Below are 20,668 nucleotides of genomic sequence, written 5' to 3'. Positions count from 1 at the left end.
TCTGCGACGCTAAAGTTTAATTCAATGTTTGTTTGTTTTTTCGCATCATCTCACGACACTTCTTGTAAGATCGTTCAGGCAGGAAACGAGTTACAAAAGTAAAGTCGTAGAAGAGACTATCTGAAAATACGATATATTCAACTCACGATTTAATTCGATACGTTTTATTTAGCTAAAAATACGATATATTCAGTTCACGATTTTATTCCATTCGTTATTTTCTAGGATCATTTTCTGCGACGCAAAAGTTTAATTCAATGTTTGTTTCTTTTTTCGCATCATCTCACGACACTTCTTGTAAGATCGTTCAGGCAGGAAACGAGTTACGAAAGTAAAGTCGTAGAAGAGACTATCTGAAAATACAATATATTCAACTCACGATTTAATTCGATACGATATATTTAGCTAAAAATACGACATATTCAGTTCTGGATTTTATTCCATTCGTTATTTTCTAGGATTATTTTCTGCGACGCTAAAGTTTAATTCAATGTTTGTTCGTTTTTTCGCAACATCTCACGACACTTCTTGTAAGATCGTTCAGGCAGGAAACGAGTTACAAAAGTAAAGTCGTAGAAGAGACTATCTGAAAATACGATATATTCAACTCACGATTTAATTCGATACGATATATTTAGCTAAAAATACGATATTTCCAGTTCACGATTTTATTCCATTCGTTATTTTCTAGGATTATTTTCTGCGACGCTAAAGTTTAATTCAATGTTTGTTCATTTTTTCGCATCATCTCACGACACTTCTTGTAAGATCGTTCAGGCAGGAAACGAGTTACAAAAGTAAAGTCGTAGAAGAGACTATCTGAAAATACGATATATTCAACTCACGATTTAATTCGATACGTTTTGTTTATCTAACAATACCATATATTCATCTTACGATGTGATACAATAAATTCAACTCACGATTTAATTCGATACGTTTTATTTAGCTAAAAATACGATATATTCAGTTCACGATTGTATTCCATTCGTTATTTTCTAGGATTATTTTCTGCGACGCAAAAGTTTAATTCAATGTTTGTTCGTTTTTTCGCATCATCTCACGACACTTCTTGTAAGATCGTTCAGGCAGGAAACGAGTTATAAACGTAAAGCCGTAGAAGAGACTATATGAAAATACGATATATTCAACTCACGATTTAATTCGATACGTTTTATTTAGCTAAAAATACGACATATTCAGTTCACGATTTTATTCCATTCGTTATTTTCTAGGATTATTTTCTGCGACGCAAAAGTTTAATTCAATGTTTGTTTGTTTTTTCGCATCATCTCACGACACTTCTTGTAAGATCGTTCAGGCAGGAAACGAGTTACAAAAGTAAAGTCGTAGAAGAGACTATCTGAAAATACGATATATTCAACTCACGATTTAATTCGATACGTTTTATTTAGCTAAAAATACGATATATTCAGCTCACGATTTTATTCCATTCGTTATTTTCTAGGATCATTTTCTGCGACGCAAAAGTTTAATTCAATTTTTGTTTGTTTTTTCGCATCATCTCACGACACTTCTTGTAAGATCGTTCAGGCAGGAAACGAGTTATAAACGTAAAGCCGTAGAAGAGACTATCTGAAAATACGATAAATTCAACGCACGATTTAATTTGATACGTTTTATTTAGCTAAAAATACGACATATTCAGTTCACGATTTTATTCCATTCGTTATTTTCTAGTATTATTTTCTGCGACGCAAACGTTTAATTCAATGTTTGTTCGTTTTTTCGCATCATCTCACGACACTTCTTGTAAGATCGTTCAGGCAGGAAACGAGTTACAAAAGTAAAGTCGTAGAAGACGCTTCATTTGTGGCGTACCAACATGGACGAGGAGAAGCTTCTCTCTCTACCGAGTGTCACTTCCTTGTTCGTAGTAGCCTAGCGAGTGTGAAACATCTCGACCCGCCTCACCCTCGGACGTCTGCATGAGGAGCGTCTTGCTGTACTGGCCCACGCCGCTGCCGTTGAAGGCCTTCACTCTGGACCTGTAGGTGCTGTTGAAGTGCAGCCCGTCCACCGTGCAGATGGTTTCCGTGCCCACGTACACTTCCTGCGGAGACACTCCATGTTAGGCCATCTGACTCCGAGCGGACCCCATCCTCCCGGCCCACCAGGCACGTCCTGCTGTAGAATCTAGCGTTTGTAAAAAAAAACATGGAGGTGTGGGCGGTTCGGCCCACGCTCGCTATTAATAGAAGCGCCGGCGTCGGCGTCGGCGAGTGACTCGGAGGAAAACTTCCACGATAATGTGGTGGTTTTAGGAGAGAGGAAGGAAAACGTGGACCTCGTGCTACTACACATGTGTGGCTGATACCGACCCGGACCCGCAGAGGCAGAACCACCCACACGCCTGCGTTATCCAGGCGGGTCACGAGGGAAGACGACACTTTTGAGCGTTCAAAGGAGTTTCCTCCACCATTGTCGTGGATCCTCGTCAGAACAAAGATCTGACGGGACAGAACCAGGATGAGGGTCTCGGGGACGGATCGATTTCCCGCCGAGGCCCGGGACAATACTTTCTGTCGCCGACTCTTCCTATGGAACGTCACATGACCTCGGCGACCCGGTTCCAGTTCCAGCGACAAAGACACTCTTTGACGGTCGGCGCCGGCGTCCCCGCCTGGCACCGCCTGAACCGGGTCTTTGTCGGTGTGGCGGTCAGGTGAGCGGTTCCTGCGGGTCTCAGTGGAAGTGTGGAACTCACCCTGAACGGGCCCCCGTTGCCGTCATCCAGCTCCAGAATGTAACCTTCCACGGCGATGGTGGAGAGCGGCGGTTGTTTCCATGACAACGTGGCGCTGTTGTTCTGCGTACAGCATTCTTCCAGCTGGAGCATGGGGGCCGCCGGCACTGTCGGGGGGGAAGACGAGGACATGAGTGGCCCCTTGTTGACGCTCGGAGACCCCCCTGAACTGAACATCCAGGAAGTAGTTTCATTTAAATCAACATTGATTTGAACTCGACTTAAACGTAGAATTTAAAAAGTATCGACCAATCAGTCGTCACTATATAGAGCAGTGTGCAGAAAGGCATCATGGGAGTTGACCGTTTTGTCGGCACCATAAGTAAGGAGGGTGCAACGATATGCATACATGACAACAAGTTATTCTAGCTAATAACGATCTACAGGTTAAAATGCTTGTGCTTGCAACGAAAGTTTGTTTATTTTAGTGTAATTTTTCCCAAGGGTCGTGGCAGTTCAAACCTCTGGGTTGAATCTACCTTTCATCTGGACAAAGTCCAGCTGGTGGATGGTCTGCAGGAGAAGTCCACTGTCCAAGGTCAAGTCGAAGTCGCTCGTCATCCTGGGGGTCAACGTGCCTTTGCCCCACTGACCCTCGGTCATGTGGACCCTCCGGATCAGAGCGTCGGAGATCTGAGGGAACAAGGATTCTATTTAAACATTTATTTCATTATGGATTTGATCTGACCTGGAGGAAGACTCTGAGGTTATTCTCTCTCCATCCATCCATCATCCATCCATCATCCATCTATCCATCCTATGGATCCATCCATCCATCCATCCATCCATCCATCCATCCATCCATCCATCCATCCACCCACCCATCCATCCATCCATCCAATCATTGTTTCTATCCATCCATCCATCCATCCATCCATCCATCCATCCAATCATTGTTTCCATCCATCCATCCATCCATCCAACCACCCACCCACCCATCCATCCATCCATCCATCCATCCATCCATCCATCCAATCATTGTTTCTATCCATCCATCCATCCAATCATTGTTTCCATCCATCCATCCATCCATCCACATCCATCCATCCATCCACCCACCCATCCATCCATCCATCCATCCAATCATTGTTTCTATCCATCCATCCATCCATCCACATCCATCCATCCATCCACCCACCCATCCATCCATCCATCCATCCAATCATTGTTTCTATCCATCCATCCATCCATCCATCCATCCATCCATCCATCCATCCATCCATCCATCCATCCATCCATCCATCCATCCATCCATCCATCCATCCAATCATTGTTTCCATCCATCCATCCATCCATCCATCCAACCACCCACCCACCCATCCATCCATCCATCCATCCATCCATCCAATCATTGTTTCTATCCATCCATCCATCCAATCATTGTTTCCATCCATCCATCCATCCATCCATCCATCCATCCATCCATCCATCCATCCATCCATCCATCCATCCATCCATCCATCCATCCATCCATCCATCCATCCATCCATCCATCCATCCATCCATCCATCCATCCATCCATCCTATCCTATCCTATCCTATCCTATCCTATCCTATCCTATCCTATCCTATCCTATCCTATGTTATATCATTGATGTGATCTGACCTGCAGGAAGCCGCTGGGGTCGTTCTCTTTGATGACCTCCAGACAATACTCCATCAGGCCTGTGGTCTGACGCAGCTTCACGGTGCAGTGAGAGATCTGATCCCGGACCACCTGGACGGAGAAGAAACAACACTTGTCATTGTATATTTATTCATTCAAGACGCCTAAGAGAGGAGGATGAATGATTCAAACTGCAGATGAAGGACAAGTTAACATGTGATTTCCTGGCGAGTGAGTGTCGGACAACAATAACACAATGTGCTTCTGACGCTCGTGAAGGAAACCATTGTGTGACACGTGCAGGAGGTGTCTTCACATCCTCAGTCAAGCACACAATCAAAACACCAAGTGTGATTTGAAAAATGTTTCCCAAAACAGCCGCGAGGACATTCCCGTCCCCGACACTGTGTGAGAATCAGGGATGCTGGACGGATGGTTGCTAGGCAACAGCTGCTGCACTGCCGCGATCTGAAGGGTCTCCGAGCTGTGGAGGAAAATCCTCTCTGCAGTCGCCGCGAAAAACACCTTTTATTGAGTCCAACCCCATGGAAACCACACTCTTGTAGGGACTGTTTTATAAGAAAGGTTTGCAATATTTTGTGTTTTAAATCAAATATAGGAGAAATAACTCTTCCTAACATAACCATGTGTTGATGAATCCGTGAGGAGTTAAGAGCAACAGAAACGTCCAAATCAATGTCAGCAGTTCTAAAGAGAACCTGCTATGAAAGAGGAGGAGGGGCCCGGACTGAAGGTAATTGGTAAGAGGCTGAAGATCCACGGGGACCTGTTGTGTCGTGAGGAGGATGTTGGTTTTATTGAGTGTTACACAGAGTACAGTCAACCCTTATTATTCTCAAGGAACAATACAAACCCACAGTATTGATATTGCTATTAGCAACTATACATTTATAAATGGCTGACATGATGCTGCATATTCCTGTAAGTCAACACCACCTATTTTAAGTTTGTAGTTTTCTTTGTTTGCTGTTACAATTGTTAAGATTGCAGAAGTATCAAGAGATGAAGAAAATATTGAAGATATAGCCTGTGATGTGTTACTAGCTTTGATGCTAACAAACATCCTAATGTCCATTATTTATGTGATGGAATATAAAATAATTTCCATCATTTATGTCATGGACTATATAATAATGCCCTATTATTTACGTAATTGTATAGATAACAATTTCCTTTATTAATTTAATTTTATATATAATAATGTCCATCCTTTATATTATTGAATATAAAATAACGTACATCGTTTATGTTATTTTATAGATAGTAATATCCATTATTTACTTTATTGTAGTGGCCAAGTATATAGTAACCATATAGCCTCTAAAACAGACTAGCTTTGATGCTAACAAACATGTTTACGTATATTATTTATGTTATTGTATATATAATTAAGATACACTCTACAAAGTAGCCTAGCTTTGATGCTAAAAAACATGCTAATGTCTATTATTTATGTTATTGTATATATAATAATAATAATAATAATAATAATAATAATAATCTCTATTTATATAGCGCCTTTCTAGACCAGTGCTTTGTCTCAAATCGCATACTAATCTTAGTATGCTAGAAGTTAGTATGCATCAGTTTAGTATGCATACTAACTAGTACGCAAATTCTCCGCAGATAGTATGTCTCAAATCAAACCCTGAAGCTACACACTAACCGGAAATCACATGACAGCTTCTTCTTCTACTTCTATTTAAGGATGTTTCAAGCAGCTGTTTGAACGCTTTCGCCACCTGCTGGCAGCACGTATTGCAACTTTGGAAAAAGAAATAAAGAAAAAATATGAGAATCTAAATAATCGCGAGATATTTAAGCTGGTATCAGCAGCGAAGACGTGTTTATCCTCCTACTGCTGCTGAAAATACACATTTAAGTATATGCATATATATGCATTTATATATGACGTAACTTCCGTTTAAAACGTCACTAAAATGGCGGCTGTTTAGTATGGTTAGTGTCCATCGAACCATGCTAGTTTTGTGGGCGTGTTAGTATGCCAATTTAGTATGCATGGCGCACTAAATTTCGCATACTAAGAATTGAGACACACTCACGTACTAAAAATACTAACTTTTAGTACGCTAGTATGCGATTTGAGACACAGCACAGGATACACTCTACAAAGTAGCCTAGCTTTGATGCTAAAAAACATGCTAATGTATATTATTTATGTTATTGTATATATAATTAAGATACACTCTACAAAGTAGCCTAGCTTTGATACTAACAAACATGCTAATGTTTATTATTTATTTTATTGTATACAGTAAAAATAAGATATACTCTACAAAGTAGCCTAGCTTTGATGCTAGCAAACATGCTAATGTATATTATTTATTTTATTGTATACAGTATATAATTAAGATATATTCTACAAAGTAGCCTAGCTTTGATGCTAGCAAACATGCTAATGTATATTATACATGTAGTTAGATTCCATGGAAAAGTGGACAGTTTCAAACAGCAAGAATGTAAAACCCAGGAACAGTAAATTCTTCGGCGATCCATCCATCAGCTGTAAGTGCAGCAGGAAATCAATCCCAATAAGCTTCAGGATCAGTCGTTTCCTCTTCACTCCTTCAACAAAGTGTTGTTTTAAACCCAGTAAATCCTTGTTAAGCTTCGGACAATTCTCACTGGAGCGACGACGATTCAATTATAATGAACATTATACAACATTACACACGGTGATAAAAACAGGCTTGTATTCGATCTATGAAGGAGAAATGACAGGTTGAGCTGATCGATTGTGTTTGTGTCCAGTTGTGCGTCGACCACTGACTGGATCAATATATTTCCAGACAATCGTCAACGCAGAGATGAGGATCAGCACCTCTGAATCAACTCTGAGCAGAAAGCATTAGAGTTTCATAATTTTTCAACAGATGAACCCATTTTAATCAAAAGAGATTTCGGTGCGAGGATCAGCTTCACCTGCACCGTAACCATGGCGACCGGCTTCATTGTGGGAGCAGCAAGAGTCATAAACGTAGAGTCGCCTCAGCACATTATTCATTTATTATTTCCACACTTTCTTCTGCCACAGCTGTGTCAGCAAACAAGCTCTAATCACCTTCTTGAACGGACGTGTTTAGCTCAAAACTAGGTTGGACATGAAAAACAAAAGATTTTTATTATTTTTGATTATTGATCATTATTTTATTATAGCTAAAATAAAAGGTAATTATCATTATATTAGCTTTAATAACCTGCTCGGTATTGGTGAAGGTAACAGTATTTATTTGAAACAATTATAAATGTCGTCTTTACCTAAGCAGAAGTGCATGTTGGGTATTTTAATCCAGGTGATAGTTTCCAGAAATGTATTTATTATCAAGTGATTAAAATATCAGGTAAAGCCTATTAGCTTTGATGCTAACAGAAATGCGAATGTCCCTTATTCATGTTATTGTAAAACAAAATCATATAAACACCAAAACCAAACAGTACTGATGCTAACAAACATGCTAATGTACTGTGTAATGTTATGTATGTTATTGTATTCACAAAGACTATACAATATAAAGAATACTCTGCAACTCCGACTAGCTTTGATGCTAACACAAATACTAATGTCCATTATAAATGTTATTGTAAAGGGAAATAATATAGTAACATAGAACCCCCAAAACCAACCAGTTCTGATGCTAACAAACATGCTAATGTATGTTATTTATGTTATTGTATTCACCAAGACTGTATAATAAAATAAATACTACTACAATCCTGACTAGCTTTGATGCTAACAAAAATACTAATGTCCATCATCTATCTTATTGTATTAACAACTTAGATTGTTAGGATAAAGCCTGCAATTACTACTAGCTTTGATGCTAAAAACAGGCTAATTTCAATTATTTATGTTATTGCCTTCATAAAAAATATACAATCGAAAAAATATTCTGCAAATCTGACTAGCTGAGATGCCTTCAAAATGTCAATTTCCATTATCTATTTTATTGTATTAACAACATAAATTGTTAGGATAAATACAGCAATTAATACTAGCTTTGATGCTAAAACATGCTCATTTCCATTATTTATGTTGTCTTCATGAAAATATATAATCAAAACAATACTCATTGTCCATTATAAATGTTATTGTAAAGGGAAATAATATAGTAACATATAACCCCCAAAACCAACCAGTTCTGATGCTAACAAACATGCTAATGTATGTTATTTATGTTATTGTATTCACCAAGACTGTATAATAAAAGAAATACTACTACAATACTGACTAGCTTTGATGCTAACAAACATGCTAATGTCCATTATCTATCTTATTGTATTAACAACTTTGATTGTTAAGCTAAAGCCTGCAATTACTACTAGCTGTGATGCTAACAAACAGGCTATTTTTAATTATTTATGTTATTGTTTTCATAAAAAAATATACAATCAAAGCAATACTCTGCAAACCTGACTAGCCTTGATGCTAGCAAACATGCTAATTGTCCATTATCCATTTTATTGTACTGACAACTTATATTGTTAATTACTAGTAGTTTAGATTTGGTTTTGAGTGTATTTTGATGGCCCTTATTAAGTCAGATTTGTACTAAAAAGATATTTAATATTAAAAAAGATTCCGTTTTGCTTTTTGTTTTTTTAAGCACCATGTTGAGTTTCTTTCCTTAAGAGTCAATTTGAAATGTTTGACTGTATTCCTTGTTTCTCTTAATACAACAAATAGACATTAAAGTACAAGTACACAATAGATCATTAGAAAATAAACATTTTTATAACGTCATGGTAAAATTACACCTTTATATTGTTTCATGCAACTTTTTTCTATTTTATGACTCGCATATTAAGACTGTTTGTCTGCTTTTTCGCTCTTAAATTGATGCATTGATTTTCTATCCTGGTTCAGGCCTTTAAACTAATCCTACATTTAATAATGTGTTTATTTTTTTGCATGAAAAGATGTTAAGTGTTGAACATGAAGTGAAGAAAAGTGTGTTGAGTTGTCATGTGGAGTGAACAGGCTTCTTTCAAACCACCTACACGTGTGAAGACGCCACAGAGCGTCCAGGCGTGAAATTGGATGCTATACAGAACAAATACATCCCTCGCTTCCACGCCTCCTCTTCCTTCTCATCTACGCTCGTTCAATGAGTTACACAGGAGTTGAAGCGCTGGTTAGTCTTAGGAAAAGACCAGGATTTCAATCATCTATTGACAAAAAAATTCTTTGTTTCCAGTATTTAGTATTAGAGAGATTAAATGAATATATTAGCATAAAAAAAACGAGTTTTATTTTCAATTCAGTTTCTCTTTAGTGGAAAAATACTTTCGTAACAGCCTAAAAAGTTATTTTCCTTTAAAATAATGTCTGTTTTTGATGTGGAAGTTAATACAACGTTGACTTTATTGGTCTATGTACCCGTTAATGTTTTTGTTTTGATACTTTGTATAAAAATGAATTGACAAGTCCTGATGCTAACAAACATGCTTATGTCCATTATTTATGTTTTTATATTTATAGAGAATATAATAGAAAATATACTCCACAAGGCAGACTAGATTTGATGCTAACAAACATGCTAATCTCCATTATAAATGTCATAGTGTTGGTAAAGAAAAATCCCCAAAACAAACCAGTTCTGATGCTAACAAACATGCTAATGTTCATTATCTATGTTTATGTATTCAAAAAGACGATTAATACAAATAATACTCTGTGATCCTGACTAGCTTTGATGCTAACAAACATGCTAATGTACATTATTTATGTTAATGTATTCAAAAAGACGATTAATACAAATAATACTCTGTGATCCTGACTAGCTTTGATGCTAACAAACATGCTAATGTACATTATTTATGTTAATGTGTTCACAAAGACGATTAATACAAATAATACTCTGTGATCCTGACTAGCTTTGATGCTAACAAACATGCTAATGTACATTATTTATGTTAATGTATTCACAAAGACGATAAATACAAATAATACTCTGCAAACCTGACAAGCTTTGATGCTAACAATCATGCTAATGTACATTATTATTTTAATGTTACCACAAATACGATTAATAATAAAATACTTTGCAATTCTGACTAGCTTTGATGCTAACAAACATGCTAATGCCCATTATCTATCTTATTGTATTAACAACATAGATTGTTAAGATAAAGCTTTCAATTACTAATAGCTGTGATGCTAACAACAAACATGCTAATTTCAATTATTTACATTGTAGTAACTGGAAAGAATATCAATAGTAAAAGTAAATAATATAATAATATTTTACATCCCAGAACAGGCTAAAAGGTTATTTTCCTCCAAAATAACATCTTTTTTTGAAATGAAAATGAATTTTAATAAAATGACTTTATTCGTCTATGTATGTTTTATATATTTATATATATTTATAAGTATCTAAAAATACATTGATTTCAAGTTTTGGCATCAACTTCCAGCTATATATGAAATTAATCTTTAGTCATGTTCAACACAATTGTGTTGTTGAAGTGAAGAGAACACTCTTGTCTGCGCAGGAGGCTGTGAACGTCTGAAGGTTTAGAAATAACGCAGAGATTCACCAATAGAATGATCGACAATCTAATCCTGGCTCACCTTCAGCTTGTGCTCGTGCTCCTTGTTGACTCGAGCCAGAAGCTGGACCTTCCTGCGGTTCAGGGCCTCGATGAGGGCGTCACATTGAGCCACCAGGCAGGCTTCGAACTCCACGCCGTTCTCCTGCGGAGACACGTCTTCCATCAGGCGAGTCAACCAAACGTGCCGTTAACGTCGGCGTTTAACACGTTTAAACTGAATTAACATCAGCTTTAAACAGCAACAAACCACAGGAGATCCATCGTCTTCTTGTTTTCTTCCTGGTGTTTTCTATTTTTGTCACTTTTCTTTGTAGATCCAAAACATCTCTACATGTTACTAACATGAGATATAACGCTGTTTAAGGCTCGATACACACAACAATTACATTTAATAATAGTTATAATGATATGTCGAATTTTATTTATTTTTATAATAGAATTTAATCTTTTTTTTTTAGATTAAAATGATTTTTTTCCCAATATAATTCGATTTGAAATTGTACACTGACATTTAGTTGAATATAATAATAATAATTGATGAATATATTTTCTATATTTTGAATCACAGCCTTTTAAATTCAATATAAAATGTTGGTATAATAGAGTCACCAGACATTATCAATAGAGTACCGAGCTACTGGATCAAACCTTCAGTCAATGAGCGACCATTCATTTGTAGTATATAATATACTTTATTTTGTACTTGAAACTAGTTTTCTCTACTGAACGTGTACAATGACAAGAAGATACATCCGTGAACATGTTGGTGATGATAATACCCGGCCCACCACGACCCACCACGACCCACCACCACCCACCACCACCCACCTCCTCACAGCGATCATGGAGTATCTAATCCCAGCTCTTCACTCTAATCCCACTCCAGTCAATATTCCGACCATTGTGTTGCTGAGAGCAAATAAATATCAAGTCGACAACACAAACTAAAACAGTCTGCAACCTTCTCCACGGAAGCTACTGGACGGTTTCCATGGCGACGTTATATTTACTTCCCTCCACTTGTCCTGTGATGAATCATTTTATTAAGAGGTTCGTGTTTGACGGGATTATAAATACCTGGATGTGCTGCACCGTGTTCCTGAGCTGGACCAGGAACTCTTTGGCTTCGGTGGCTCGGTCCGACAGACCGTTGAGAGCCTGAGACAGTTGACCCTGAAGCAGAGAGAGAAGAACCGAACGTTAGGAGCTGGGGTTGAATAATTGCACCTGCCAAGGAGGTTTGGAGCTTGTCTGGTAGTAAATAAGTCAAAAACGGATGAAAGTATCTTACTGGGATGTTCAGGACATTTGAGATCAATAGATGATTAAACATTGTTCTGGAGAATCATCTGGATCCACAATCTTTAGAAGGATTTGTTATTTTATTTTGGTACAGGGAGAGTTTTTTTTACTCGTCTCTACTTTGTAGAGGTGTGTACTGTCAAGAATTGATACGTTAGTATCACGATACAGGGTCAACGATACGATATATAGTGATTGTGTAGTAACAATGATATATGTGTAGTATAGTCCAGTACTTGACTCTGGTGTTGTGATAGTGTAGTAACAAGTATATATGTGTAGTATTGTCCAGTACTTGACTCTGGTGTTGTGATAGTGTAGTAACAAGTATATATGTGTAGTATTGTCCAGTACTTGACTCTGGTGTTGTGATAGTGTAGTAACAAGTATATATGTGTAGTATTATCCAGTACTTGACTCTGGTATTGTGATAGTGTAGTAACAAGGATATATGTGTAGTATTGTCCAGTACTTGACTCTGGTGTTGTGATAGTGTAGTAACAAGTATATATGTGTAGTATTGTCCAGTACTTGACTCTGGTGTTGTGATAGTGTAGTAACAAGTATATATGTGTAGTATTGTCCAGTACTTGACTCTGGTGTTGTGATAGTATAGTAACAAGTATACAGTATATGTGTAGTATTGTCCAGTACTTGACTCTGGTGTTGTGATAGTGTATTAACAACTATATATGTGTAGTATTGTCCAGTACTTGACTCTGGTGTTGTGATAGTGTAGTAACAAGTATATATGTGTAGTATTGTCCAGTACTTGACTCTGGTGTTGTGATAGTGTAGTAACAAGTATATATGTGTAGTATTGTCCAGTACTTGACTCTGGTGTTGTGATAGTGTAGTAACAAGTATATATGTGTAGTATTGTCCAGTACTTGACTCTGGTGTTGTGATAGTGTAGTAACAAGTATATATGTGTAGTATTGTCCAGTACTTGACTCTGGTGTTGTGATAGTGTAGTAACAAGTATATATGTGTAGTATTGTCCAGTACTTGACTCTGGTGTTGTGATACTGTAGTAACAAGTATATATGTGTAGTATTGTCCAGTACTTGACTCTGGTGTTGTGATAGTGTAGTAACAAGTATATATGTGTAGTATTGTCCAGTACTTGACTCTGGTGTTGTGATAGTGTAGTAACAAGTATATATGTGTAGTATTGTCCAGTACTTGACTCTGGTGTTGTGATAGTGTAGTAACAAGTATATATGTGTAGTATTGTCCAGTACTTGACTCTGGTGTTGTGATAGTGTAGTAACAAGTATATATGTGTAGTATTGTCCAGTACTTGACTCTGGTGTTGTGATAGTGTAGTAACAAGTATATATGTGTAGTATTGTCCAGTACTTGACTCTGGTGTTGTGATACTGTAGTAACAAGTATATATGTGTAGTATTGTCCAGTACTTGACTCTGGTGTTGTGATAGTGTAGTAACAAGTATATATGTGTAGTATTGTCCAGTACTTGACTCTGGTGTTGTGATAGTGTAGTAACAAGTATATATGTGTAGTATTGTCCAGTACTTGACTCTGGTGTTGTGATAGTGTAGTAACAAGTATATATGTGTAGTATTGTCCAGTACTTGACTCTGGTGTTGTGATAGTGTAGTAACAAGTATATATGTGTAGTATTGTCCAGTACTTGACTCTGGTGTTGTAGTATTTACAGACCACATGACTCTTGGCGAAGTCGTAACTGTTTAAATTATTTTTCAAACCAAAATATGTCCAAACATCAGCTAAAAAATGAATCTTTCATTTGACACACAATGTATTGTAAGAGGTGCAGCTCTACTCCCTAACAAGTGGTCCTTGATATTCGGGGCTCGGTTCTGACACGAACCCGTCACAGGAAGTGCTGACCGAGCGACCATGTTTTTCACGAGCCGCTGATGTCTCGGCCCGGGACAGGAAAGACAGTGAGCTGGATGTGTGAGCGATGACGCTGGTGTTTGGACAGCGCGAGGAAAAAGAGCTGATGTGGATGAAGAGGGGTTATGTGAACGAGGTCGTGACCTTGTGGGAACATGGTTCTGTGCAGAGACCATGACGGCGGTCGGGAGGTGGCGGACCACCTCGTCTTCTGGGAGGATGAGGCCAACAAAGCTCCGGAAGACGCCGTAAAACCCTTCGGGCGGAGGAAGAGACGGGTTCGGGCGTGTCAACCGTCGACTGGCATCCGACGCCGGCCCGCGGTCAGATGGGAGTTTGCTCAAGGGAGGCTGACCTTCGACCCCCGAAGCGTTTGTGAAGCCGGGACAACAGCTGCGAGCGACGTGCCGGAGAGACGGTCGGAGATGGTGGCAGCTGAGCAAAGAATGTAAAGCCGCCAGGATTGTACGCGACTTCAAGAAGCCTCTGTTGACTCGGGACTCAAAAGTCTTCGGGGACCAGCAGGACGGAAATACCGAAGGATGTCTCCGGGGTTTTTCCCGCATGAGAATACATTTGAATCTTTACGATTTAAAAACAACTTTATCGACACTTTAACAACAACAAGAAAAAAAATTGCTGCTTTTTGAGTTGATCAAGATCCAGGTGAGACGCCGGAGTCTTCAGGTCCTGTCAATCAAGTTTGGTTCCAGCTCAGGGGGGGTCACGTAGACCTGACCTTCCTCTTCGCTCTGGACCGAAGTACATCTTCTCAGCGTTTCCTCTCCCGAGACAGTGAAGCAGCAGTGTTAGCAGTCGGCGTGCGTCGAAAAGCATCACGACGCGTCTCCACCGTGACTCCTCGAAAAAAACCTGCCGCGCTCGGTCCTTGAAACCGGGTCAGGACATGCCCCAGAATGCATCACTGCACTCATTTTATGGAGATGCCGAAGCGCGGCCGACAGGTCGGCAGATGGAACGACAGACTTTGGCTGAACGTTAGCTTAGGAGTGGTCGCAGATGAACTCAAAGTGCCAGCTGCTGGTTTCAGCCGCGACCCTGGAACTTCATCCAAGTGGTCTTCTCGGGCGTGACTTCGTTCCTCAAAGTGACTTCATTCCTCAAAGTGAGGAGAACTAGGACGGATCACTGTTGCTGCCGGGTCGGGATTCCGAGAGTCCGAGCGCTCGCTTGTGACCCTTTGAATAACATCTTTACATGGAAGAATATTCTGGACTCTTGAAGATGAAGAGACCATGAAGAAGAAGACGAGAAAGATAGTGATAGTTCACCCACAATACAAACTAAGGATTCAGATTTTTTTTCAGAGTAATCTGTTCTTTTTAGAGTCATAGATGAAAATGTTTGTTCATTTAAATGTAGCGACTGGAGCTCAGTGGTCTTCATCTTCAGTTACGACACTTAAAAACATCCAAATACCTCCATACTGCTCGTCTGTAGCGTCCATCTTGGATTGAAGCCACGACACGAGGAACTGTTCCAGTAAAAACTCAATGTTTTAAACTGGTTTGTAGCAGAAGTTTAAAGAATAACATGCGAAGTAAACAGGAAGTACTCCAGGTAAATATCGCGAGCACTTCCAGAGCTCATACAGTCTACAGTACTGTCTACACAGGAAGCACTCGCGATATTTACCCGAAGTACTTCCTGTTTAAATCGCTTGTTATTCTTTGTTTTGACTCATTTTAGACAAGCAGTATTGAGGTATTTGGATGTTTTTAAGTGTCTTTTTGGACGAAGTTGAAGACGAAGACAACTGAGCTCGAGTCGCTACATTAAAATGAACAAACATTTTTGTCTATAACTCTAAAAAGAACAGATTACTGGAAATAAACCAATAGTAGTCAACATGAGAGTAAAAAATAAGTAAACCATAACTTCATACATGGATATGGTACCAACTAGTACTTTTAACACTGCCTCAGTGCAGTACCTCGACAGCCCTCCAGGGTGATCGACGAAGTATTAACAGCTGATTATGATGAGCACAGATACAGAAGATCCACCGTCATCAGACTCATTATCTTCCCATAAACGTAGGCATTCCAGTCATTCACGACGCCGCAGTGCATGCTGGGATGTTTGGAATGTTTCACCGGATGGTTGGAACTTCCCGTGGAAACCGTCCCCGTGCATCTCTGCTCGTCCCCGATAATTAATCCGAGCGGGACAAGTGTAGAGCATGAATAATTCCTCAGACGCTTCAAGGCCGACCCGCTGTCACATCAGAACCTCTTTGGATTAAAGCCCGTCACGAGCGAGCGGGACGACAGGAGGTGGATAAGCTTTTAAAACCACGGCGAGGAACCTCCGAGCAGAAACCGACAACACACTCCTGAGATCTGAGCGTTCACGGGAAACGTCAGATTAATTCGTAATCCATATTTAAATCGGGATTACATTCTTATTCCCTGAATGTACTCGGGTTGATACAATATTTTGAACACCTGCGCAACAGGTACGTTTGGGAATTCTTGGCGGGAAACTTGTTTTCTTACAATGACTCCATACAACTCTCGCCTCTGATTAGTATAAAATATCGATATCGCGATATTGTCACATGTGGTATGCATCGAAAACATGTGATAGTTTATAATTGTTTATTGTATAAATCAATCATTTCTTAAATACACACTTCGATCAATCAGTGTCACGTTCTGTAAAGTCGTCAATTTGTACTTCTATGTCTCGTTGTTGTTTACGTCTCCGTCCGTCTGTGAACTGTGCGGCGCAGCTTGTTAGGCTCGGTTGCTATGGCGACGCGGCCGCATTTTTTTGGTGAAAGCAAAAAATATCACATTAATAACGATATTGCAAGTCAAGACACCAGTATCGAATATCAAATATATTTCCAATATCTTGCAGCACTACCTCTGATCAACAGAATTGAATCAATTTTCGTAAACAAATATACACGAAAGACAGCGAACTTAAAAATATCTGACATTGCAGTTACACTTCTCCAACACTGGGGGAGCCAGAAACACTACTTTGAATACCACAGACTGGACTTTTAATGAAGTAAATTTGAAAGTGTAAGAAACAGAATATCAGACGATCTCTTGTTACGAATTATTCTCCTTCAGATTATGCATAAAATCCAGTATCTGGAGGCGTTTGTCGACGTTATCATCAAACTTGTCGAAGGCGAGGGAGACAGAATCATCTACGAGCAGAAACTAAGCGGTCGCTTCATTATTCATCACATATATCAGCGCCATCTATAATGCAGCAGCCGTCGTTAGCCATTCACACAGAAAGATGGAATGAAACCTCGTGAATATTCATGAGGAGTTTGGGATCATAAATCCTGATGCAGGTCGCTTCGATCGACGCCCAAAAACAGGGCAGATGGACGTCGTCTCCCACGGCGACGGAAGTGTTGAGACGATGACGTCCAGTCGTGACGAGGAGGAGTGAAGACGAACCCCACGATTCTTCAGAGGAGAGGCTGAGAAGCTCCTCAGATGTTTCAAGTCTCTCTTATATTTGGAGATTTTTGAGTCGGTTCTGAAGACGAGTCGACGTGTCTTCAGAACCGAACCATGAAGGTTCTGGACAGCAAGAGTGAAACGGGTCAAATATGGCTTTAAATGTGCGTTTAATAATCTTTGTTTGCATCTGTTATGACATTGTTGTGCGTTATTGTGATGATTCTTCAGGAACACAAAGGAAAGCTTTGTGAGGTCGTGACCCCGTTTTTAGGCTCATAGTTGAACCTGCATCGATGTTGGAGTCAAACTAGGTCGTTTGAATGTCATTTAAAAAAGTTTTTAAATGATTTGTTACTGAAATCATCTTGAACAATGACACTTGGAAATTTTAATTAAGAAAATAAAAACTTGATTAAAAGTGACATGTTTTAAATCACAGTTTTTTTAAACGTGACTAAAAGCTACAATTCTATAAAACTGAAGTCTTCTGTGATGCTATGTTTGAATCCAACTCTGGTGTCATGAAGTGAATGTTCTTCTAGACGCAGTAACTTCTCATCATGACCATGTTTTAAACACATTACTTTATAAAGTTGCTCTGAAATCTGGACGAACGAGAGGTTACGAGAGTCCATGATGATGTAATAATGGCTTCACTCCTCCTCCAGCTGTAATCACGCTTTGTTTATACAACAAGTCCCTCGGAGGTGGAGACCATTGATGACATGACACGCGGTGATAAAACTCCAGGCTCGACTAATCACAACAGGTGGGTGTGGTTATGGTCAACAAGATTTAATCTCCAGAAAAACAAAGTGTTTTCAATGGGCGGAGCTTAAGATCATTTTATATATTTCAATGAAAATAGATTTTTGTACACACATCACAACAACACACACGCACATACACACTGATGATACAATAGTCACACATCACAACAACACACACTGATGATACAATAGAGTCACACATCACAACAACACACACGCACATACACACTGATGATACAATAGTCACACATCACAACAACACACACTGATGATACAATAGAGTCACACATCACAACAACACACACACACTGATGATACAATAGAGTCACACATCACAACAACACACACGCACACACACACTGATTACACAATAGAGCCACACATAGAAACAACACACACACAGACTGATGATACAATAGAGTCACACATCACAACAACACACACACACTGATGATACAATAGAGTCACACATCACAACAACACACACACACACTGATGATACAATAGAGTCACACATCACAACAACACACACACACTGATGATACAATAGAGTCACACATCACAACAACACACACACACACTGATGATACAATAGAGTCACACATCACAACAACACACACACACTGATGATACAATAGAGTCACACATCACAACAACACACACTGATGATACAATAGAGTCACACATCACAACAACACACACACACACTGATGATACAATAGAGTCACACATCACAACAACACACACACTGATGATACAATACAATAGAGTCACACATCACAACAACACACACACACTGATGATACAATAGAGTCACACATCACAACAACACACACACACACTGATGATACAATAGAGTCACACACCACAACAACACACACACTGATGATACAATAGAGTCACACATCACAACAACACACACACACTGATGATACAATAGAGTCACACATCACAACAACACACAAACACACTGATGATACAATAGAGTCACACATCACAACAACACACACACTGATGATACAATAGAGTCACACATCACAACAACACACACACACTGATAAGTATGTATAACAGTGACACATATATATAATGTACCCAAACTTTCCTCTAAAGCATCAAATCTAACACCAACATGTTCACAGTGCAGTTGTGTTGCTAACATGCAGCTGTTGAAGCTCCTGCACCTGCTCGGCTTCATCTTCTCAAGCTGTTGAAACACAGCAGATGGATCAGTCGGCCCAGTTTGAAGACGGACATATTTCGGCGCTGGAGGGAAAATGTTGGAGAACAAGTCTTGAGGGAGGAAGTGATCTGATGATGTGTCAACGTTTGTTATCAAACTGTGGATCAAACCAATGATAACCTCTGAGATGATCATCATCTTCTCGTGTTCATCAGTGACGACGAGTTGGTTCGACGCCATCAACGCTTCCCGAGGGTTATTGGCATCACTTCTACTATCGTGTTATAGAATCTGTTCCAGTTTCTGTCCGAACCATCTTGACGTTCTTCCTCCGAACCACCTGGCGCCATGGCAACCGGCTGAGAGCAGCTGAGGTCTCTAAAGATACCGGACCCTGGTCAGGAATCTCTCCCAGATGCTCCTTAACATTCCTGAGATGGTAGCAGGAGCAGGTTTGGTCTCCAGTGTCGTCTTCATGCATGGACTCCAGTGGAAACCCATGTCATGGTGTTTGGAGTGAAGGCTGGAGATAAGATCCTCAGATCATCCATTCGACACGCTTGACTGTGGATGATGTCACGGTGAGTCACATCCGTCGTCATGGATGTCATGGATGTCATGGATGTCATGAACGTCTCACACCAGCTCAGAATGTAACATACGTGTGAGAAGAAAGACCTTGAACTGTCATCAATGATGAGAAAAACCTTTTGTCGTGGTTCATATGGTTAGTATTTTAACTCTCTAGGGATCATTGAAGTGATTACGACTCACGACTCAGGACTCACATCTCAACTTTTTCTTCGCGACCAAACGCTTTTTGTAAATAACCGTCCATGCTGTATTTGGCAATGGTGTAACACGTTATTTGCGAAAGAGTTACACTTTTCGGACACTCTGGGGAGCCAGAAACAATATTGTGTGTAGTTGTGATGTGTGACTCTATTGTATCATCAGTGTGTGTTGTTGTGATGTGTGACTCTATTGTATCATCAGTGTGTTGTTGTGATGTGTGACTCTATTGTATCTACAGTGTGTGTGTGTTGTTGTGATGTGTGACTATAGTGTATCATCAGTGGGTGTGTGTTGTGATGTGTGACT

The 20,668-nt window shown here is 39.5% G+C and overlaps 1 protein-coding gene across 2 annotated transcripts in view; it reads right to left on the bottom strand.

Annotated features, from left to right (window-relative positions):
* The window catches only part of trim9 (tripartite motif containing 9), a 31,371-nt gene that overhangs the window by 6,408 nt on the left and 4,295 nt on the right, over window positions 1-20,668 (bottom strand). For both annotated transcript variants that reach the window (XM_087779935.1, XM_087779936.1), the window contains exons 2-7: window positions 12,048-12,143; window positions 10,990-11,112; window positions 4,374-4,484; window positions 3,247-3,400; window positions 2,729-2,874; window positions 1,936-2,074 (exon numbers count right to left, since the gene is read on the bottom strand). In XM_087779935.1, coding sequence (XP_087636061.1) covers window positions 1,936-2,074; window positions 2,729-2,874; window positions 3,247-3,400; window positions 4,374-4,484; window positions 10,990-11,112; window positions 12,048-12,143 — 769 coding nt within the window. The remainder of the gene's footprint in view (window positions 1-1,935; window positions 2,075-2,728; window positions 2,875-3,246; window positions 3,401-4,373; window positions 4,485-10,989; window positions 11,113-12,047; window positions 12,144-20,668) is intronic.

Source organism: Callionymus lyra, chromosome 18 (genome assembly GCF_982586985.1).
Source record: "Callionymus lyra chromosome 18, fCalLyr1.hap1.1, whole genome shotgun sequence".
Taxonomy (NCBI): domain Eukaryota; kingdom Metazoa; phylum Chordata; class Actinopteri; order Syngnathiformes; family Callionymidae; genus Callionymus; species Callionymus lyra.
Note: the sequence above shows the minus strand (reverse complement) of the source record. Positions and strands in the feature narration are given on the sequence as shown.